The following is a 16,357-nucleotide window of genomic DNA, read 5'->3' on the forward strand; positions in this document are numbered from 1 at the left end:
TTACTGATAGCAGAGGGGTAACATTACTGATAGCAGAGGGGTAACATTACTGATAGCAGAGGGGTAACATTACTGATAGCAGAGGGGTAACCATTACTGATAGCAGAGGGGTACCAGTACTGATAGCAGAGGGGTACCAGTACTGATAGCAGAGGAGTACCAGTACTGATAGCAGAGGGGTAACCAATACTGATAGCAGAGGGGTAACCATTACTGATAGTATAGGGGTACCAGTACTGATGGCAGAGGGGTACCAGTACTGATAGCAGAGGGGTACCAGTACTGATAGCAGAGGGGTAACCATTACTGATAGCAGAGTGGTAAACATTAGTGATAGTAGAGGGGTACCAGTACTGATAGCAGAGGGGTTCCAGTACTGATAGCGGAGGGGTACCAGTACTGATAGCAGAGGGGTACCAGTACTGTTAGCAGAGGGGTAACAGTACTGATAGCAGAGGGGTACTAGTACTGATAGCAGAGGGGTACCATTACGGATAGCAGATGGGTTCCATTACTGATAGCAGAGGGGTACCAGTACTGATAGCAGAGGGGTACCATTACTGATAGCAGAGGGTTCCATTACTGATAGCAGAGGGGTACCAGTACTGATAGCAGAGGGGTACCATTACGGATAGCAGATGGGTTCCATTACTGATAGCAGAGGGGTACCAGTACTGATAGCAGAGGGGTACCATTACTGATAGCAGAGGGTTCCATTACTGATAGCAGAGGGGTTCCATTACTGATAGCAGAGGGGTACCAGTACTGATAGCAGAGGGGTACCAGTACTGATAGCAGAGGGGTACCATTATGGATAGCAGATGGGTTCCATTACTGATAGCAGAGGGGTACCAGTACTGATAGCAGAGGGGTACCATTACGGATAGCTGATGGGTTCCATTACTGATAGCAGAGGGGTACCAGTACTGATAGCAGAGGGGTACCATTACTGATAGCAGAGGGTTACCAGTACTGATAGCAGAGGGGTTTCAGTACTGATAGCAGAGGGGTACCAGTACGGATAGCAGAGGGTTACCAGTACGGATAGCAGAGGGGTACCAGTACTGATAGCAGAGGGGTACCAGTACTGATAGCAGAGGGGTTCCAGTACTGATAGCAGAGGGGTACCAGTACTGATAGCAGAGGGGTACCAGTACTGATAGCAGAGGGGTACCAGTACAGATAGCAGAGGGGTACCAGTACTGATAGCAGAGGGGTACCAGTACTGATAGCAGAGGGGTACCAGTACTGATAGCAGAGGGGTACCAGTACTGATAGCAGAGGGGTACCAGTACTGATAGCAGAGGGGTTCCAGTACTGATAGCGGAGGGGTACCAGTACTGATAGCAGAGGGGTACCAGTACTGATAGCAGAGGGTTACCAGTACTGATAGCAGAGGGGTTCCAGTACTGATAGCAGAGGGTTACCAGTACTGATAGCAGAGGGGTACCAGTACTGATAGCAGAGGGTTACCAGTACTGATAGCAGAGGGGTACCAGTACTGATAGCAGAGGGGTACCAGTACTGATAGCAGAGGGGTACCAGTACGGATAGCAGAGGGGTACCAGTACTGATAGCAGAGGGGTACCAGTACTGATAGCAGAGGGGTACCAGTACTGATAGCAGAGGGGTGCTCCTCACAGCTAATGTTAAACACATTTGGTTCCCACTTTTTCTCCTGGCAGCAAGGATGGGGTTAACATGGGAAATCACGCGCGCGTTAGCAGATGCTGCGCAGTATCCCGTCTCCACGTTTCCCCTCGGGTGTATTCCTCATATACCTCCTGTCACCCACATCGCCCTAACACTCCCCAAAACTGCACCCCGCTAGCCAGGAAATGCACAATTTCTACACGACACCTGTGTTTATATTTTTCTTGTCTACAAACTGAAAAGCACAACTTGAAAATGTGTAATTACCGCCGACCTTCCTTATTATCGCATTCAGCTTTGCCCCTTTTTAAGGTAAACGGATAAGAAAAAACCCTCTGGTGTATAAATATCTCGGCTCATTTCCCGGCAGCTTCGGAGCTCTCTAAAGCTTAAAATTAGCACCGGCGTTTTACAACTTATGGGTTGTTGTTTTTTAAGCTGTGCACCTTTTTAAATATACACATTAATGACGTTATCCGTTTTTACAAACCGCCGGCCTCGTACCGCGAGTGTTTATCGTCCGTTCTAAGTTAAACTCCTACCCCAGGTGGGCTAAACTGCTCCTCCATTTTAGCAGGGAATTTTTATTGGCCCAGTATCGACTTAACCCTTTCCTGCCAGAGGGGCTTGACAGGTACAATAGAGAAGCAGAGAACTCACACGGTCCAGATACAAATACCAGTGACTTACACCATAAACCTGTTGGGATCCACGGCAATTCTGGAGCAATTCTGGAGCACAACAAAACTGCACCAGATGTATCAAAGAAATAATCCTATCAGTCCCCCCCCCCCCCGCACCAGGTCAGGTTTTCAGGATATCCCAGCGCTTCAGCACAGGCGGCTCAAACAGAGGCTCAATCGAAGACTGCACCACCTGTGCTGAAGCAGGGATAAACTGAAAACCTGACATGTTGGGTGGGGGTGGGGGGGGAAGCCCCTCTGGAGTAGATTTTCCGCCCTAGAATTGCATTTTTGCTGTAAAACACAGATTTTATGATTCCAGGTAAAAAGAGCATTTGGACCCTAAAGAAATCCGGATAGTGCTGTGATAAGGACTGATTGGGGGGGGGGGGGGGTGGGGGTTATTCAGGAATGGATGCAATGTTAACGGTGCATTCACTAAGATAATTGGATATCTTGACGTGACATTATCGCTGCGTTAACGCCAGGTTATGGACGTCTGGTTCAGACTGTGGAATAGAGAGGATCGGGAAATCCCGTTAGGATAATAACCCGCGTCTTCACATTATTCCCCCGCATTTCCAGAGTTTAATAGTGGGTGATCTGATAACACCTCATTACCACCGATGCCCGTTACAGTTACCGCTGTGTGCTACGGGAGAAAACGCGGCTCAATGTGACGTTATTGTCCTTAGTAGAAAGGGGCGAATCCACCCAAAATCAGTTTCTCTGATTTCCCCACCTCTCCCCCCCCCCCCCCTGCCCAAATGCATTTTGTTTTCCGGTGTAAAATCCGCAGACGAATTTGGTCGGTTTTAATCCGCGCGGATTCATCCAAAAACCGCCACTGAATAAAACCGTCAATGGATTTGTAGAATCCAGTCACCGGATTCAGCAACTCGTTGGCGGATTCTGAAAAATTGATTGACGGGCTGCTGATTTTAAGTAATCTAGTGAATCCAAGGCCTTTATATCAGTGCTGTCAGGGACAGGCCCAGCGACAGGCTAAGGGACAGGCCCAGCGACAGGCTAAGGGACAGGCCCAGCGACAGGCTAAGGGACAGGCCCAGCGACAGGCTACGGGACAGGCCCAGCGACAGGCTAAGGGAAAGGCCCAGCAACAGGCTACGGGACAGGCCCAGCGACAGGCTACGGGACAGGCCCAGCGACAGGCTAAGGGACAGGCCCAGCAACAGGGTAAGGGACAGGCCCAGCAACAGGCTAAGGGACAAGCCCAGCAACAGGCTACGGGACAGGCCAAGCGACAGGGTAAGGGACAGGCCCAATGACAGGCTAAGGGACAGGCCCAGCAACAGGCTAAGGGACAAGCCCAGCAACAGGCTACGGGACAGGCCAAGCGACAGGGTAAGGGACAGGCCCAGCGACAGGCTACGGGACAGGCTAAGGGAAAGGCCCAGCGACAGGCTACGGGACAGGCCCAGCGACAGGCTACGGGACAGGCCCAGCGACAGGCCCAGCAACAGGGTAAGGGACAGGCCCAGCAACAGGCTAAGGGACAAGCCCAGCGACAGGCCCAGCAACAGGCTACGGGACAGGCCAAGCGACAGGGTAAGGGACAGGCCCAATGACAGGCTAAGGGACAGGCCCAGCAACAGCCTAAGGGACAGGCCCAGCGACAGGCTAAGGGACAGGCCCAGCGACAGGCTAAGGGACAGGCCCAGCAACAGACTACGGACAGGCCCAGCAACAGACTACGGGACAGGCCCAGCGACAGGCTACGGGACAGGCCCAGCGACAGGCCACGGCTAATCTGACGGTTTAATGCCCATGCAATGGTTTTCCAGATCCTCTTCTAACACGAGGATCATTAACATGAATTACTAGACCCGCACTTTCCTTAAAACACCCGGGCAAACATTCTGTGACAAAAGTGGCAATATATTTATTCATTCCGCACTACTTCCCTTTCTGTATTAAGCCTGGTCACATGTATGAAGCGGTTCCGACCTCTGCGTGATCGGAATCGGTCCAGCGGTGCCTGCCTGGTACACTCCCAGGCGTGTCCCATTTCATATCCCTCACCGTTCCATTTCATTCATTTTGAGACAGGAAAAAAAATAAAGTCTGAAAAATGGTGCCCCCCTATTTAAAAAGGATTTAATTATCTTGCAATTAAGCAAAGTACCACTTATTCGAATGGCTCTGATCACAGTTGGTTCCTTGGATGAGTAACGGTTAGTTTGGTTTAATAAGCGGCTCAGTGAGTGAAGACACTGACCCTGTAACCAATGACAGTGAGTTTGAAGCAGGGGAACCTGGTTCCATTCCCGCTGTCACCTCCTTGTGACCGTGGGCAGACACTTTATCTCCCTGTGCCTCAGAAGCACATAGAGTGTAAGCTCCTCTGAGCAGGGACCGTGTCTGTAACATTCCTATGTGCTGCGTACCGCGCGCTATACTGTCATTGTGACGCGCTTTGCGTCCCACTGGGAGAAAAAGCGCTATGTGAAATTAAATTATTATTATTATTAACAGGTGTGAAGAAATAAAGCGGTTTAGTGCAAGGACGGCCCGCAGTGCATTCCTCTGCATGTCACAAAGTCGCATGGCGTGGCGTCACATGGCGTGGCAGGTCGCTGCAGTGTGTCCTGTTCTCTGCCACCTGGTATTACCATTGCTGCAACGCACAAAAACCATCTCTGACCAGGGAACCCCAGGAATAACGGAGCGCCCCATGCAGGCCGGTTCTGATCCGTCTCCGTGGTGGTGCTGTCAGCTAAGGGAAGTGGAATTCTGTTCCACGTGCTCCTGCAGAGCGGTAGTGAGCAGCTCCCCGGGGCTGTCTGCGATGTTTGGTTCACTGCTGCACTGCCGGTGATTAAAGCCGGGTGGCAGTAAGTGGCACTGCTTGTCAGGCTCGGGCACTTCCACCTGCCCCGGGTGCATGATGGCGGCGATGGCTAGAATCTGGATGTCCGTGTGAACGTTGGCCACGGTGTGCCTCCGGATGCTGCCGCATTTCTCCAGGTACGCCTCCCCTTCCTGCTCCGTGAGGGGGGAGAGGGAACGCACGGCAGCGAGCGAGGTGGCGCCGTGGGGCGAGTAGGACACTGCATCCGACCTCGTGCGACATCTGAAGAATCGTTGCTCTGGAAAAACAAAGAGTGGGAGTCATCAGGGGGGGGGGGGTGTGAGTGGGGAATGGTGAATGAGTGTGAGCAGGGGGCTTAGGGGCGATGCCGAGTATGAGGGAGGGGGAGTCGGGCGAGGATGTACAACTGGGTGAATCTAGGGTTATGCTGAGAGGTTGCTGGGGGTGAGGAGCGATGCTGAGTGATTGGTGGGGGTGAGGCTGAGTGATTGGTGGGGGTGAGGCTGAGTGATTGGTGGGGGTGAGGCTGAGTGATTGGTAGGGGTGAGGCTGAGTGATTGGTGGGGGTGAGGCTGAGTGATTGGTAGGAGTGAGGCTGAGTGATTGGTGGGGGTGAGGCTGAGTGATTGGTAGGGGTGAGGCTGAGTGATTGGTTGGGGTGAGGCTGAGTGATTGGTAGGGGTGAGGCTGAGTGATTGGTAGGAGTGAGGCTGAGTGATTGGTAGGGGTGAGGCTGAGTGATTGGTGGGGGTGAGGCTGAGTGATTGGTAGGGGTGAGGCTGAGTGATTAGTAGGGGTGAGGCTGAGTGATTGGTGGGGGTGAGGCTGAGTGATTGGTGGGGGTGAGGCTGAGTGATTGGTAGGGGTGAGGCTGAGTGATTGGTAGGGGTGAGGCTGAGTGATTGGTAGGGGTGAGGCTGAGTGATTGGTAGGGGTGAGGCTGAGTGATTGGTGGGGGTGAGGCTGAGTGATTGGTGGGGGTGAGGCTGATTGATTGGTAGGGGTGAGGCTGAGTGATTGGTGGGGGTGAGGAGCGATGCTGAGTGATTGGTATGGGTGAGGCTGAGCGATTGGTAGGGGTGAGGCTGAGCGATTGGTAGGGGGGAGGCTGAGCGATTGGTAGGGGTGAGGCTGAGTGATTGGTAGGGGTGAGGCTGAGTGATTGGTGGGGGTGAGGCTGAGTGATTGGTGGGGGTGAGGCTGAGTGATTGGTAGGGGTGAGGCTGAGTGATTGGTAGGGGTGAGGCTGAGTGATTAGTAGGGGTGAGGCTGAGTGATTGGTAGGGGTGAGGCTGAGTGATTGGTAGGGGTGAGGCTGAGTGATTGGTAGGAGTGAGGCTGAGTGATTGGTAGGAGTGAAGCTGAGTGATTGGTGGGGGTGAGGCTGAGTGATTGGTAGGAGTGAGGCTGAGTGATTGGTAGGGGTGAGGCTGAGTGATTGGTAGGGGTGAGGCTGAGTGATTGGTGGGCAGCAGAAGAAATATTTTTATGGAGACTTCACCCATCTCACAAAACCAGCGCAGCAGTAATCTTAGAAAGGATTTGCTCTGATAGTAATGGGACGTTTTTCTTTGATCGATCTGATCCACTGGTACTGGTACTGGCCAGGGATCCCCCGCCAGGAAACGTTAGTAAGTAGGTCCAAATGAATAGATGCATTATTATTTTAGTTTGTCCTGTTAAGACTTAACTAACTATTTTCCCCAATCTTCCGTTACCTTCCCCCACACGGGAAGCTCAGAATAAATAGGGGAGGTGATTGCAACCACAATGTATTGTGTTTGTAACGGCAGAAAGTCGTGCTACAGGATAGGTCTTCATGCTGGACCTCGTGCAGAGACGGGACAGCGAGTAAAGACTCAGTGAGTAAAGGCTCAGAGAGTAAAGGCTCGGCGAGTAAAGGCTCTGCGAGTAAAGACTCCGCGAGTAAAGGCTGGGCGAGTAAAGGCTCAGCGAGTAAAGGCTCGGCGAGTAAAGGCTCAGAGAGTAAAGGCTCAGAGAGTAAAGGCTCAGAGAGTAAAGGCTCAGCGAGTAAAGGCTCAGAGAGTAAAGGCTCAGAGAGTAAAGGCTGGGCGAGTAAAGGCTGGGCGAGTAAAGGCTCAGCGAGTAAAGGCTCAGCGAGTAAAGGCTCAGCGAGTAAAGGCTCAGCGAGTAAAGGCTCAGCGAGTAAAGGCTCGGCGAGTAAAGGCTCAGAGAGTAAAGGCTCAGAGAGTAAAGGCTCAGAGTAAAGGCTCAGCGAGTAAAGGCTCAGAGAGTAAAGGCTCAGAGAGTAAAGGCTGGGCGAGTAAAGGCTGGGCGAGTAAAGGCTGAGCGAGTAAAGGCTCAGCGAGTAAAGGCTCAGCGAGTAAAGGCTCAGCGAGTAAAGGCTCAGCGAGTAAAGGCTCAGCGAGTAAAGGCTGGGCGAGTAAAGGCTGGGCGAGTAAAGGCTGAGCGAGTAAAGGCTCAGCGAGTAAAGGCTCAGCGAGTAAAGGCTCAGCGAGTAAAGGCTCAGCGAGTAAAGGCTCGGCGAGTAAAGGCTCAGAGAGTAAAGGCTCAGAGAGTAAAGGCTCAGAGTAAAGGCTCAGCGAGTAAAGGCTCAGAGAGTAAAGGCTCAGAGAGTAAAGGCTGGGCGAGTAAAGGCTGGGCGAGTAAAGGCTGAGCGAGTAAAGGCTCAGCGAGTAAAGGCTCAGCGAGTAAAGGCTCAGCGAGTAAAGGCTCAGCGAGTAAAGGCTCAGCGAGTAAAGGCTCAGCGAGTAAAGGCTCAGCGAGTAAAGGCTCAGAGAGTAAAGGCTCAGTGAGTAAAGGCTCAGTGAGTAAAGGCTCAGCGAGTAAAGGCTCAGAGAGTAAAGGCTCAGTGAGTAAAGGCTCAGTGAGTAAAGGCAGTGACTGATAACAATAACACTGAGTTTGAATCGTGTCAACTCCTGTGACCTTGGGCGAGTCACTTTATCTCCCTGTGCCTCAAGCACCAAAAACATAGATTGTAAGCTCATCTGGGCAGGGATTGTGTCTGTAACAATCCTATGTGCTGCGCACCGCGCGCTATGCTGTCATTGTGACGCGCTTTGTGTCCCATTGGGAGAAAAGCGCTATATGAAATAAAGTTATTATTACCATCCCACTTTAATCTATGGAGACAACTAATTTAACTAGAGGGTGATAACTCTTAAGATGATCTTATTGACGTCTATTGGGGCAAATGATGCAGAAGAAGGTATATGTGATGAGTAAAGGGTGGGGGTCGGTAGGAGTAAGTACCGGGGGCGTATGATGATTAGGGCTGGTCTGCCGTGTAGATATGCAAGAGGCGGAAAGAAGAGGATGTTATGAGCTCAGAAACGTGGTGACATCAAATACCGAGAAGAGAAGGAAGCTCAATCAATGAACTTTTCAACCCAACATTTGGCCTGTAGTTTGCGTATCAAACTGCTGGAAGGAGAAGCCCGGTGCGGAGCTTGGGAGGGTATTCCCACAGCGCAGGCGGGCAAACACCCTGCTAACTAAAATGCTGCATGGCTGGCATCATATCTATTCTGTAGCCACAGAGTATATGCTAGATATAAGTATGGCCGGATAGCTGAACTCATGCCCCTGAGAAAGCACAACAAGGCCTTTTGTCTTTTCTAACTTTATTGAGGGAGTTACGGAAATTAAAGGGTTCTTGTGGGTGTTGTTGTGTGGGTAGAGAGCGCTTCTCTGTGTGAAGTGCATCTGTATCAAGGGACGGTCACACGGATTGCTTTGCAAGGGAGTAAAAACCTCATTGTGCAGTGTATAAACAAAATAGTATTAGTTATCAGGTAAGTATCGCACGTACATCAATATAGTCAAAATAAGGCAAGACATGTTAGGGACATGTTACCACTCTGTGCACAGAAGACCTAAAGTAGGGGTCACAAGGATCAGCTGTCCTCCCGCAGGCTCCGTGGAATCAATGCAGACCTCTTGTTGAGCAAGGTACAGACGCTGTAACTGCCGCCACGAAAAGGAGAATGCTCTCCGGTTTTGGCCACCACGAAGGGGAAATCCCTCTGCCAGTTCCTCTATCCTCGATCACGAGACGCACGCCAGTGACGTCATCAAGCGGCGTCAGCCTGAGACCCGAGTCGCATGCGGATGAGTCACTGTTTGGGAGTTTTAATGTCCCGAAACTGTCCCGAACCACAGAGTGGTATAAAATAAACAAATGGCAATAAAAAAACCTCATTGGGTGTAGGGAGAACGCGCCCTCATTCAGTCCAACGCGTTTCGTGTATCAAACACTTCGCCACCTAGTACCACACGTGTGCTGCTTGGGCCAATAGGAGCTCGCCACGATGTTAAATCCACTCGCCCGGGGCGAGCAAATGTATAGGTTTGTCGAACACTGGTGATGTAGGTGCACCCTAGGTAGGTAATATGAACAACGAACAGAGAAAAGAAAGCTAGTTTGGGCATTCTGATACATCTAATGGGTGAGATATGAAAAAATTAAAACAACTTTAATAAACCACTATTAAAATATTGGGGATTAAAACGAGTATTAAATGCTAGGACCCTAAATTCTGAACATGTAATGCCAGGTTCTGGGTCAACGATAAGGATGACAGGAACACTCAGCAGTAGTGTCCTGCAATCAGAACAGGTGGGTATAATGAGACACCTGTAAGAGTAACCAGAGGTGTAAAACTCAACGGTTAAGGTAAGTATCAGTGCACATATCCTGAATACAAAATAAACACTTTATTTTTTATTTTTTTCATATCTCACCCATTAGATGTATCTGAGTGCCCAAAACTAGGTTTCTTTTCTCTGTTCGTTTTGCAAGGGAGTAGGTAAGAATGGGAGTACTCACTCAGCCTGCTTGGGTAAGAATGGGAGTACTCACTCAGCCTGCTTGGGTAAGAATGGGAGTACTCACTCAGCCTGCTTGGGTAAGAATGGGAGTACTCACTCAGCCTGTTTGGGTAAGAAAGGAAGTGTGTAATGTTTGTCACACAGGAATAGGGACAGGACTAAGCTTCCTGTGAATACAGACAGGGGAGGATGGAAACGTCCATTGTAGCTTGGAGGACTAGAGATGTTGCCGGGGCAACCAGCTTCGAGCAGACTGGAGAGAGGAAAGTATCATAAATGTATCAATTCCCCCCTGCACTGGGAGTTACAGCTGCAGGGAAAGCTTACATCCAATATGGAGACGGCTGGCAGTCAGAACTGCAAAGGGGGGAAGAGAAATAAACCGTCCTGTTCCAGGACAACATCATATAGAAATAAGAGCCCCTCAGCATGTGCAGCCATGCCGCTTTCTAAGGCTAGCTCCACGCTGACCGCACGCTCACGTTCGTGCACCCGCTTTTCCGCTCCAGCGATCTGTGGGGGTGAGAGTGATGCTCTCTGTGGCCACGGTAGACGCGACGGGGAGGCGTGTTGGGGGGGGGGGGGGGACGTGGCTGTGACGTCACGGAGCTGGTTTATCCTCATTGGGCGAACCAGCTCACGTGACCTGGCCGTCGCGCCGTGGAATCAAATGTAACTGATTCTTCGCACGCAGCGCACACTCCTCCGTACCATCTCCCCGACCATGGCCGCAGCCTAAGAAAGCTGGAGAGAGGGAGGCTCAGGACTGGTATAAAGCAGTAGTGGGTGCACAGAACAGCCTGCCATAGGACTATTTAATTATGTCACAAAAATCCATTATATAGCATCATAAATTGCCCAAGTCAGGTGGACACCGGTCAGACTCACTGCAGCAAAGAGAAAGCTGCTGCACGACCTTTCTCCGGGGTCAAAGTGCACGCAAGATGTTGTATATATTAAGTAAGGAAGCGCCGTGTTAATGTCACAGCCTTTGATGTGGGTGATCCTGGTTCGAATCTCAGTGTCGGCTCCATGTGAACTTGGACTAGTCACTTTATCTTCCTGTGCCTCAAGCAGCAATATTAGATTGCAAGCTCTACGGGACAGGGACTGTGTACCCGGTCAGCGCTACATAAGAATATAAATATTATAACACATTATATTACAGCAGGTCAGTTTGGCAAACCGGGAGGGATTAGAGGGTCTTGTCTAACAGAATAAAGGGTGGAATGTCCTCGGTCGCGTCACTCTGCTTGCGGCTCCACGGCGTGTATTATATGCAAGGCAAAGGAGAGAGAGAAGGGCCACAGTGAAAAAAGACAGCTCAAAGTTTTGCACACTTTTTCAACAGGGTGGAGGGAAGGGGGGGGGAGGTTTGGGAGGGGTGAGAGATGAAGACAAGGGATGGCTGTTATTAATTCAAACTTGTTGACTGGGGACACACTCACATTAAAAACTCTCAAAACTTGAATTGATGTCTCCTCCGCTTCTTGTACTTGGTGTCTTCAACAGATGTCTTCTCTTCTATGTGCAGGTGGATGGATTGAGGCCGAGGAAATGCCTCCTAAGATCTTCAAGCGACCGATCAATTTGAGCATAGGAAGGAGATGCCGCCAGGCTCCACAACTTGTCCCTTTCTGGGCAGTGGTGTCCTGTCTCTGCTGGTTCCCGCTTGGCAGATGTATACTGTCTGTGGCTTGGGTTGCAGGTGGCCGCAGTGCGGATGTCCAGAGCCCGTGCACAGGCTATGTCCTCCCCCTCCGGCCGCCTATCTTCCCCGTGCAGACAATTCCAGGCTTCCTTGCTCCGCTGTGCGCTGACGTCACTGAGGAAGCATTGGCGAAACGCGTCTGACGTTTTTTGGTCTCTACAAGCCACCATAGTGAGGAGGTCTGATTTCCCTGGCCCAGCGTCTCGCCGTCTGCGCATGCGCATGCACAGCGGAGCAAGGAAGCCTGGAATTGTCTGCACGGGGAAGATAGGCGGCCGGAGGGGGAGGACATAGCCTGTGCACGGGCTCTGGACATCCGCACTGCGGCCACCTGCAACCCAAGCCACAGACAGTATACATCTGCCAAGCGGGAACCAGCAGAGACAGGACACCACTGCCCAGAAAGGGACAAGTTGTGGAGCCTGGCGGCATCTCCTTCCTATGCTCGAATTGATCGGTCGCTTGAAGATCTTAGGAGGCATTTCCTCGGCCTCAATCCATCCACCTGCACATAGAAGAGAAGACATCTGTTGAAGACACCAAGTACAAGAAGCGGAGGAGACATCAATTCAAGTTTTGAGAGTTTTTAATGTGAGTGTGTCCCCAGTCAACAAGTTTGATTTAATATCAGTTATCCCTTGTCTTCATCTCTCACCCCTCCCAAACCTCCCCCCCCCTTCCCTCCACCCTGTTGAAAAAGTGTGCAAAACTTTGAGCTGTCTTTTTTCACTGTGGCCCTTCTCTCTCTCCTTTGCCTTGCATATAATACACGCCGTGGAGCCGCAAGCAGAGTGACGCGCCCGAGGACATTCCACCCTTTATTCTATTCAAATCCACACAGAGGTTGGTGAATAACCTCTGAAAGTCTCAGGCAGCGAAATCACTCTGTGGAAAGGACTGGAACCACATATTGAACAGTAGGAAAATTCTTTTTTTGGCGCAAACTTTCCCCCCTTTTTTCCTTCAGGTCTTGTCTAACAGTAGTGTCCACGTTCATCAGATAAAGATCCAGCAGTGGGCAGATCTTGTTGGCATTTACACCTGATGAAGTGTCAGTACCATCACTTTGAACCCTTGGCAAGTCGTTTTACCTGCGCGGCCTCCGACATTTTATTGTGAGCTCTTTGGAACAGGAACGCATTGCACACGTATATATGTTCAGCTCTACGCAGGAATAAATCCAATATTAATAGAAAGCGCAGAACAGATTGGACGAACCAAACCAATTCCGATGAGACTAACGCCACCTGATGAGCTGCGACGTGTGCAAATAGTGTAGGTTCCACGGCCACGTGCTTTATTCCACTGGTGGGGGCTTTCTACCTCTTTCTGAGAAGGAGGCAAGGTGTTTAAATATTAACTGCCTGAGAATCCAAGTGTTTTATGGAGCCCTAAAAACACAATACTGTTTAGTATACATTCCCTCTGGGCCCCATCCCCAGGGGTTTCACTGCCTGACCCTGCTCATCACTTGTCACTAATTAACACCGTCCCTGCCTTGAGTGTTACTGGTCTATTTAAAGTTCTTAACCTCTTCAGGGCACATGGCTTCAATGCATTACAGGCACCAAAAGGGTTAGAGCATCTTTTTGGGGGGAGTTGCAAATAGTGCTCTCAATTCCGCCCGTTAAACCCCACTATCCTGCTAGACTGAACATACAGTACAACGCTGTGTACCGCGCGCTATACTGTAATTGGGACGCGCTTTGCGTTCCATTGGGAGAGAAGCGCTGTATGAAATAAAGTGATTATTATTATTTGTGCATTGAATTGCAAACACAAATTGGATGCATTTAAATAACATTCAACGCTTCCAGGTCACACAGCTCATTGCACAAGGTGGGAAAAGCAAAGTACCAAATGAAATATTCCTTTGACCTTGCAGGTAGCGCTGCAGTCAGTTACAAAGGGTTAATAACCCTGCGGGGTTTGGGAGTTACAATCCCACAGGAATCACTCGGGCACTGGGCTAAGCACCGGAATAAACCCGCAACCCGGAGACTTTCTCCCTAAATACCCAGAACGTTCCCGGGGGGGGGGGGAAGGGGCGAGGAGCTGGGAAACGGCGTACGCCAGACGCAGGCGGCCAGGTAAATATTTCCCACGCTAAACCGGAGACACCCTGATGGGAAACAGTAATGGGAAGGGGTCACTGTGACAATATACACCGGGGGAGGGAGGGAGGGGTCACTGTGACAATATACACTGGGGGGGGGGGGGAAGGGGTCACTGTGACAATATACACTGGGGGAGGGAAGGGGTCACTGTGACAATATACACTGGGGGGGGGAAGGGGTCACTGTGACAATATACACCAGAGGGGGGGAAGGGGTCACTGTGACAATATACACCAGGGGGGGGGGGGGGGTGGACACTAATGACAGTATTAGCGCATCAGAATCCTTCTTTCTGCGCGGGGCAGACACCTCTGTTTGAGCCTTTGAACATTATAGAGCAGGCCGGCCAACTTCAGTCCTCAAGGGCCACCAACAGGTCAGGTTTCCAGGATATCCCTGCTGCAGCACGGGTAGCTCAATCAGTGGCTCAGTCGAAGACTGCACCCACTGTGCTGAAGCAGGAATATTACCGGTAGTTGCATCTTATTTGATCGCTCTGCAGGAGCTTTAAATACATTGGGACGAGGGAACTCTTATCAGGGAGAAAGCTCTATAATCGGGAAGTATTCTGTATAGGGCCATTTAGTCCGTATGTCTTTTTGCTGATACGGCCTCAAATGTTTCCATCATAGTCAGCGTGTTCCCGCAGATTAACTTGCCGTGGCTCAGAGAAAGCTGTCGCTGCTGCGTTATGACCGTAGTTAACGAGGGAATCGCGATCCGGGAAAAACCTGTCAGGCTACATACAGTATATATTTAGGAAGCCCGTGCATTGGGAACCCTGCGCCCTCCAACAAACCATCCTTAATGTCTGCCAACCTCAGCGAGCGAGACGCGCGTCTTACCCAGGACACAGGAACCGCCACTGCTGCAACTCCTGTCCCCGTACGTCCCCAGATACGGGGACACCGCCATTTTCACCAGCTCCTCCAGCTTCAGATACCCCTCACTGGGACCCAAGGGCTCGTGAATCCCCTGCAAAACAAAACCATTCCGTTGCCAGCAGGGAGCGCAACGCATTTCAGCGCAATACAATACCATGCAGCGCAATGCATTGCTAGAAGCGAAAGGGTTAAGATGTCATTAACACAGGGAAGCCCCCCATTACATCACGCTGCAATGGGCAATATCGCTTCCTAAGGGACTCTAATACTAAGGATGGGTTCGACGTTTGATTTGATCTCTAACTGTCCTGGATCAGGATTATACGTGTTTTCTGCTCTCCGACTGCCAGCACTCCCCAGTGTAAGGCTGCGCTTATAGTCGTGGCTACAGCGACGGCGTGCTGCGTCAAAACAAGTACATGTAATCTGTTGCGTGCGCCTATAGTGGGCGTGACACAGCGACCAAAATCTCTGAAATCAATAGATTTTTATATTTACCGCGACGGCCGCACCACGTGACTGCAATAAGCCAATCACATAGCCTCTACATGACGTCCCTGCCACTTGCAGCCAGCGACATCACAAAAACTCAATGACAAGTTTTGCGACAGCAACGGGCGACGTCACCGTCCGCCGTCAATGTAGCCTGCACTATAAGCTCAGCCTAAGTTGCCACATTGTTATTACTAATGTAACTCCTTTCACTCCCTGTTTTGTCGGTTGCCTAGCAACTACTGCACAGACCCGTTAGTTTTTCCCAGCAACCAGGGTTGTATGGTTAGTCCTGACTATATCCTGTGTGTACAGACTAGCACACTTCCTTTTGGATCCAGCAGTCTGTGAGTACACACATCTTACTGTCTCTCCCATACAAGGCATTATTAATTTACCTCTCCCCCACATATGCCACTCACCCACAGTTCCCCTCATCTGTTGTTATTGTTTGTTTTACAATAAAAGAACAGAAACAAAGAAGGACTCGGTGCGCATCTAAAGGGAGTGAGTTAACCTGCCTGACCCTAACCCTTTGTTACAAGGGGCTAGAGGGCCAGAACAGTAACGAACTTTCAAATCCAATCCACATGTGTGAAAAACCGGAGAGAGGTTGATCCCCAAATACATTTTCGAGCTCCTCTTCAATTCAGAGACGGGGGGTTCTAAAATGAGCCTTAGGCCTGGGACATAGTAAATTCAAGCTCGCTGAGGCGGGCTGAGCCGCGCTGAGCAGATGCACAAACCCCCTGCATCTGTCATCAGCGCGGCTATAATTTCCCATTCCGCATGCGTGCTGATGCGTGCGGAGGCTCTGAAACTTTGCCGAGACAGGCAAGTTTCAAATTTGCCGCTCTGGGAAGCGGAGGAGCGGTCACGTGACCGCTCCACTCGCCCCACCTCCCGCTCCGCCTCCTGACACGCCTCCGCTCCGCCCCGCCCCCAGAGCGCGCTCACTGCCTCGCCTGCAAGGACAGAATAAAGCACCATTTTCAGCAGGCGAGGCAGAGCAGGAGCGCACCTCAGCAAGCTTCAATTTACTATGTCCCAGACCTTAGACACAGTGAGCACCTGCTGTGTGCTATTCCCGGTTATACATTGTACAGTAACCAGACACTGTCATTTACATGTTACAGAGAAATCATCGTTCCCTATCAGGAAGATAAACG

At 50.8% G+C, this 16,357-nt stretch overlaps 1 protein-coding gene across 3 annotated transcripts in view; it reads right to left on the reverse strand.

Moving 5' to 3' along the window:
• Nucleotides 1-4,803: 4,803 nt before the first annotated feature.
• Nucleotides 4,804-16,357, reverse strand: part of PRR5L (proline rich 5 like) — a 54,190-nt gene continuing 42,636 nt past the window's right edge. For all 3 annotated transcript variants that reach the window (XM_075567554.1, XM_075567553.1, XM_075567552.1), the window contains exons 8-9: nucleotides 14,658-14,787; nucleotides 4,804-5,446 (exon numbers count right to left, since the gene is read on the reverse strand). In XM_075567554.1, the coding sequence (XP_075423669.1) occupies nucleotides 5,070-5,446; nucleotides 14,658-14,787 (507 nt within the window). In that variant the 3' untranslated portion in view covers nucleotides 4,804-5,069. The remainder of the gene's footprint in view (nucleotides 5,447-14,657; nucleotides 14,788-16,357) is intronic.

The sequence above is a fragment of the Ascaphus truei genome, chromosome 12, assembly GCF_040206685.1.
Source record: "Ascaphus truei isolate aAscTru1 chromosome 12, aAscTru1.hap1, whole genome shotgun sequence".
Taxonomy (NCBI): domain Eukaryota; kingdom Metazoa; phylum Chordata; class Amphibia; order Anura; family Ascaphidae; genus Ascaphus; species Ascaphus truei.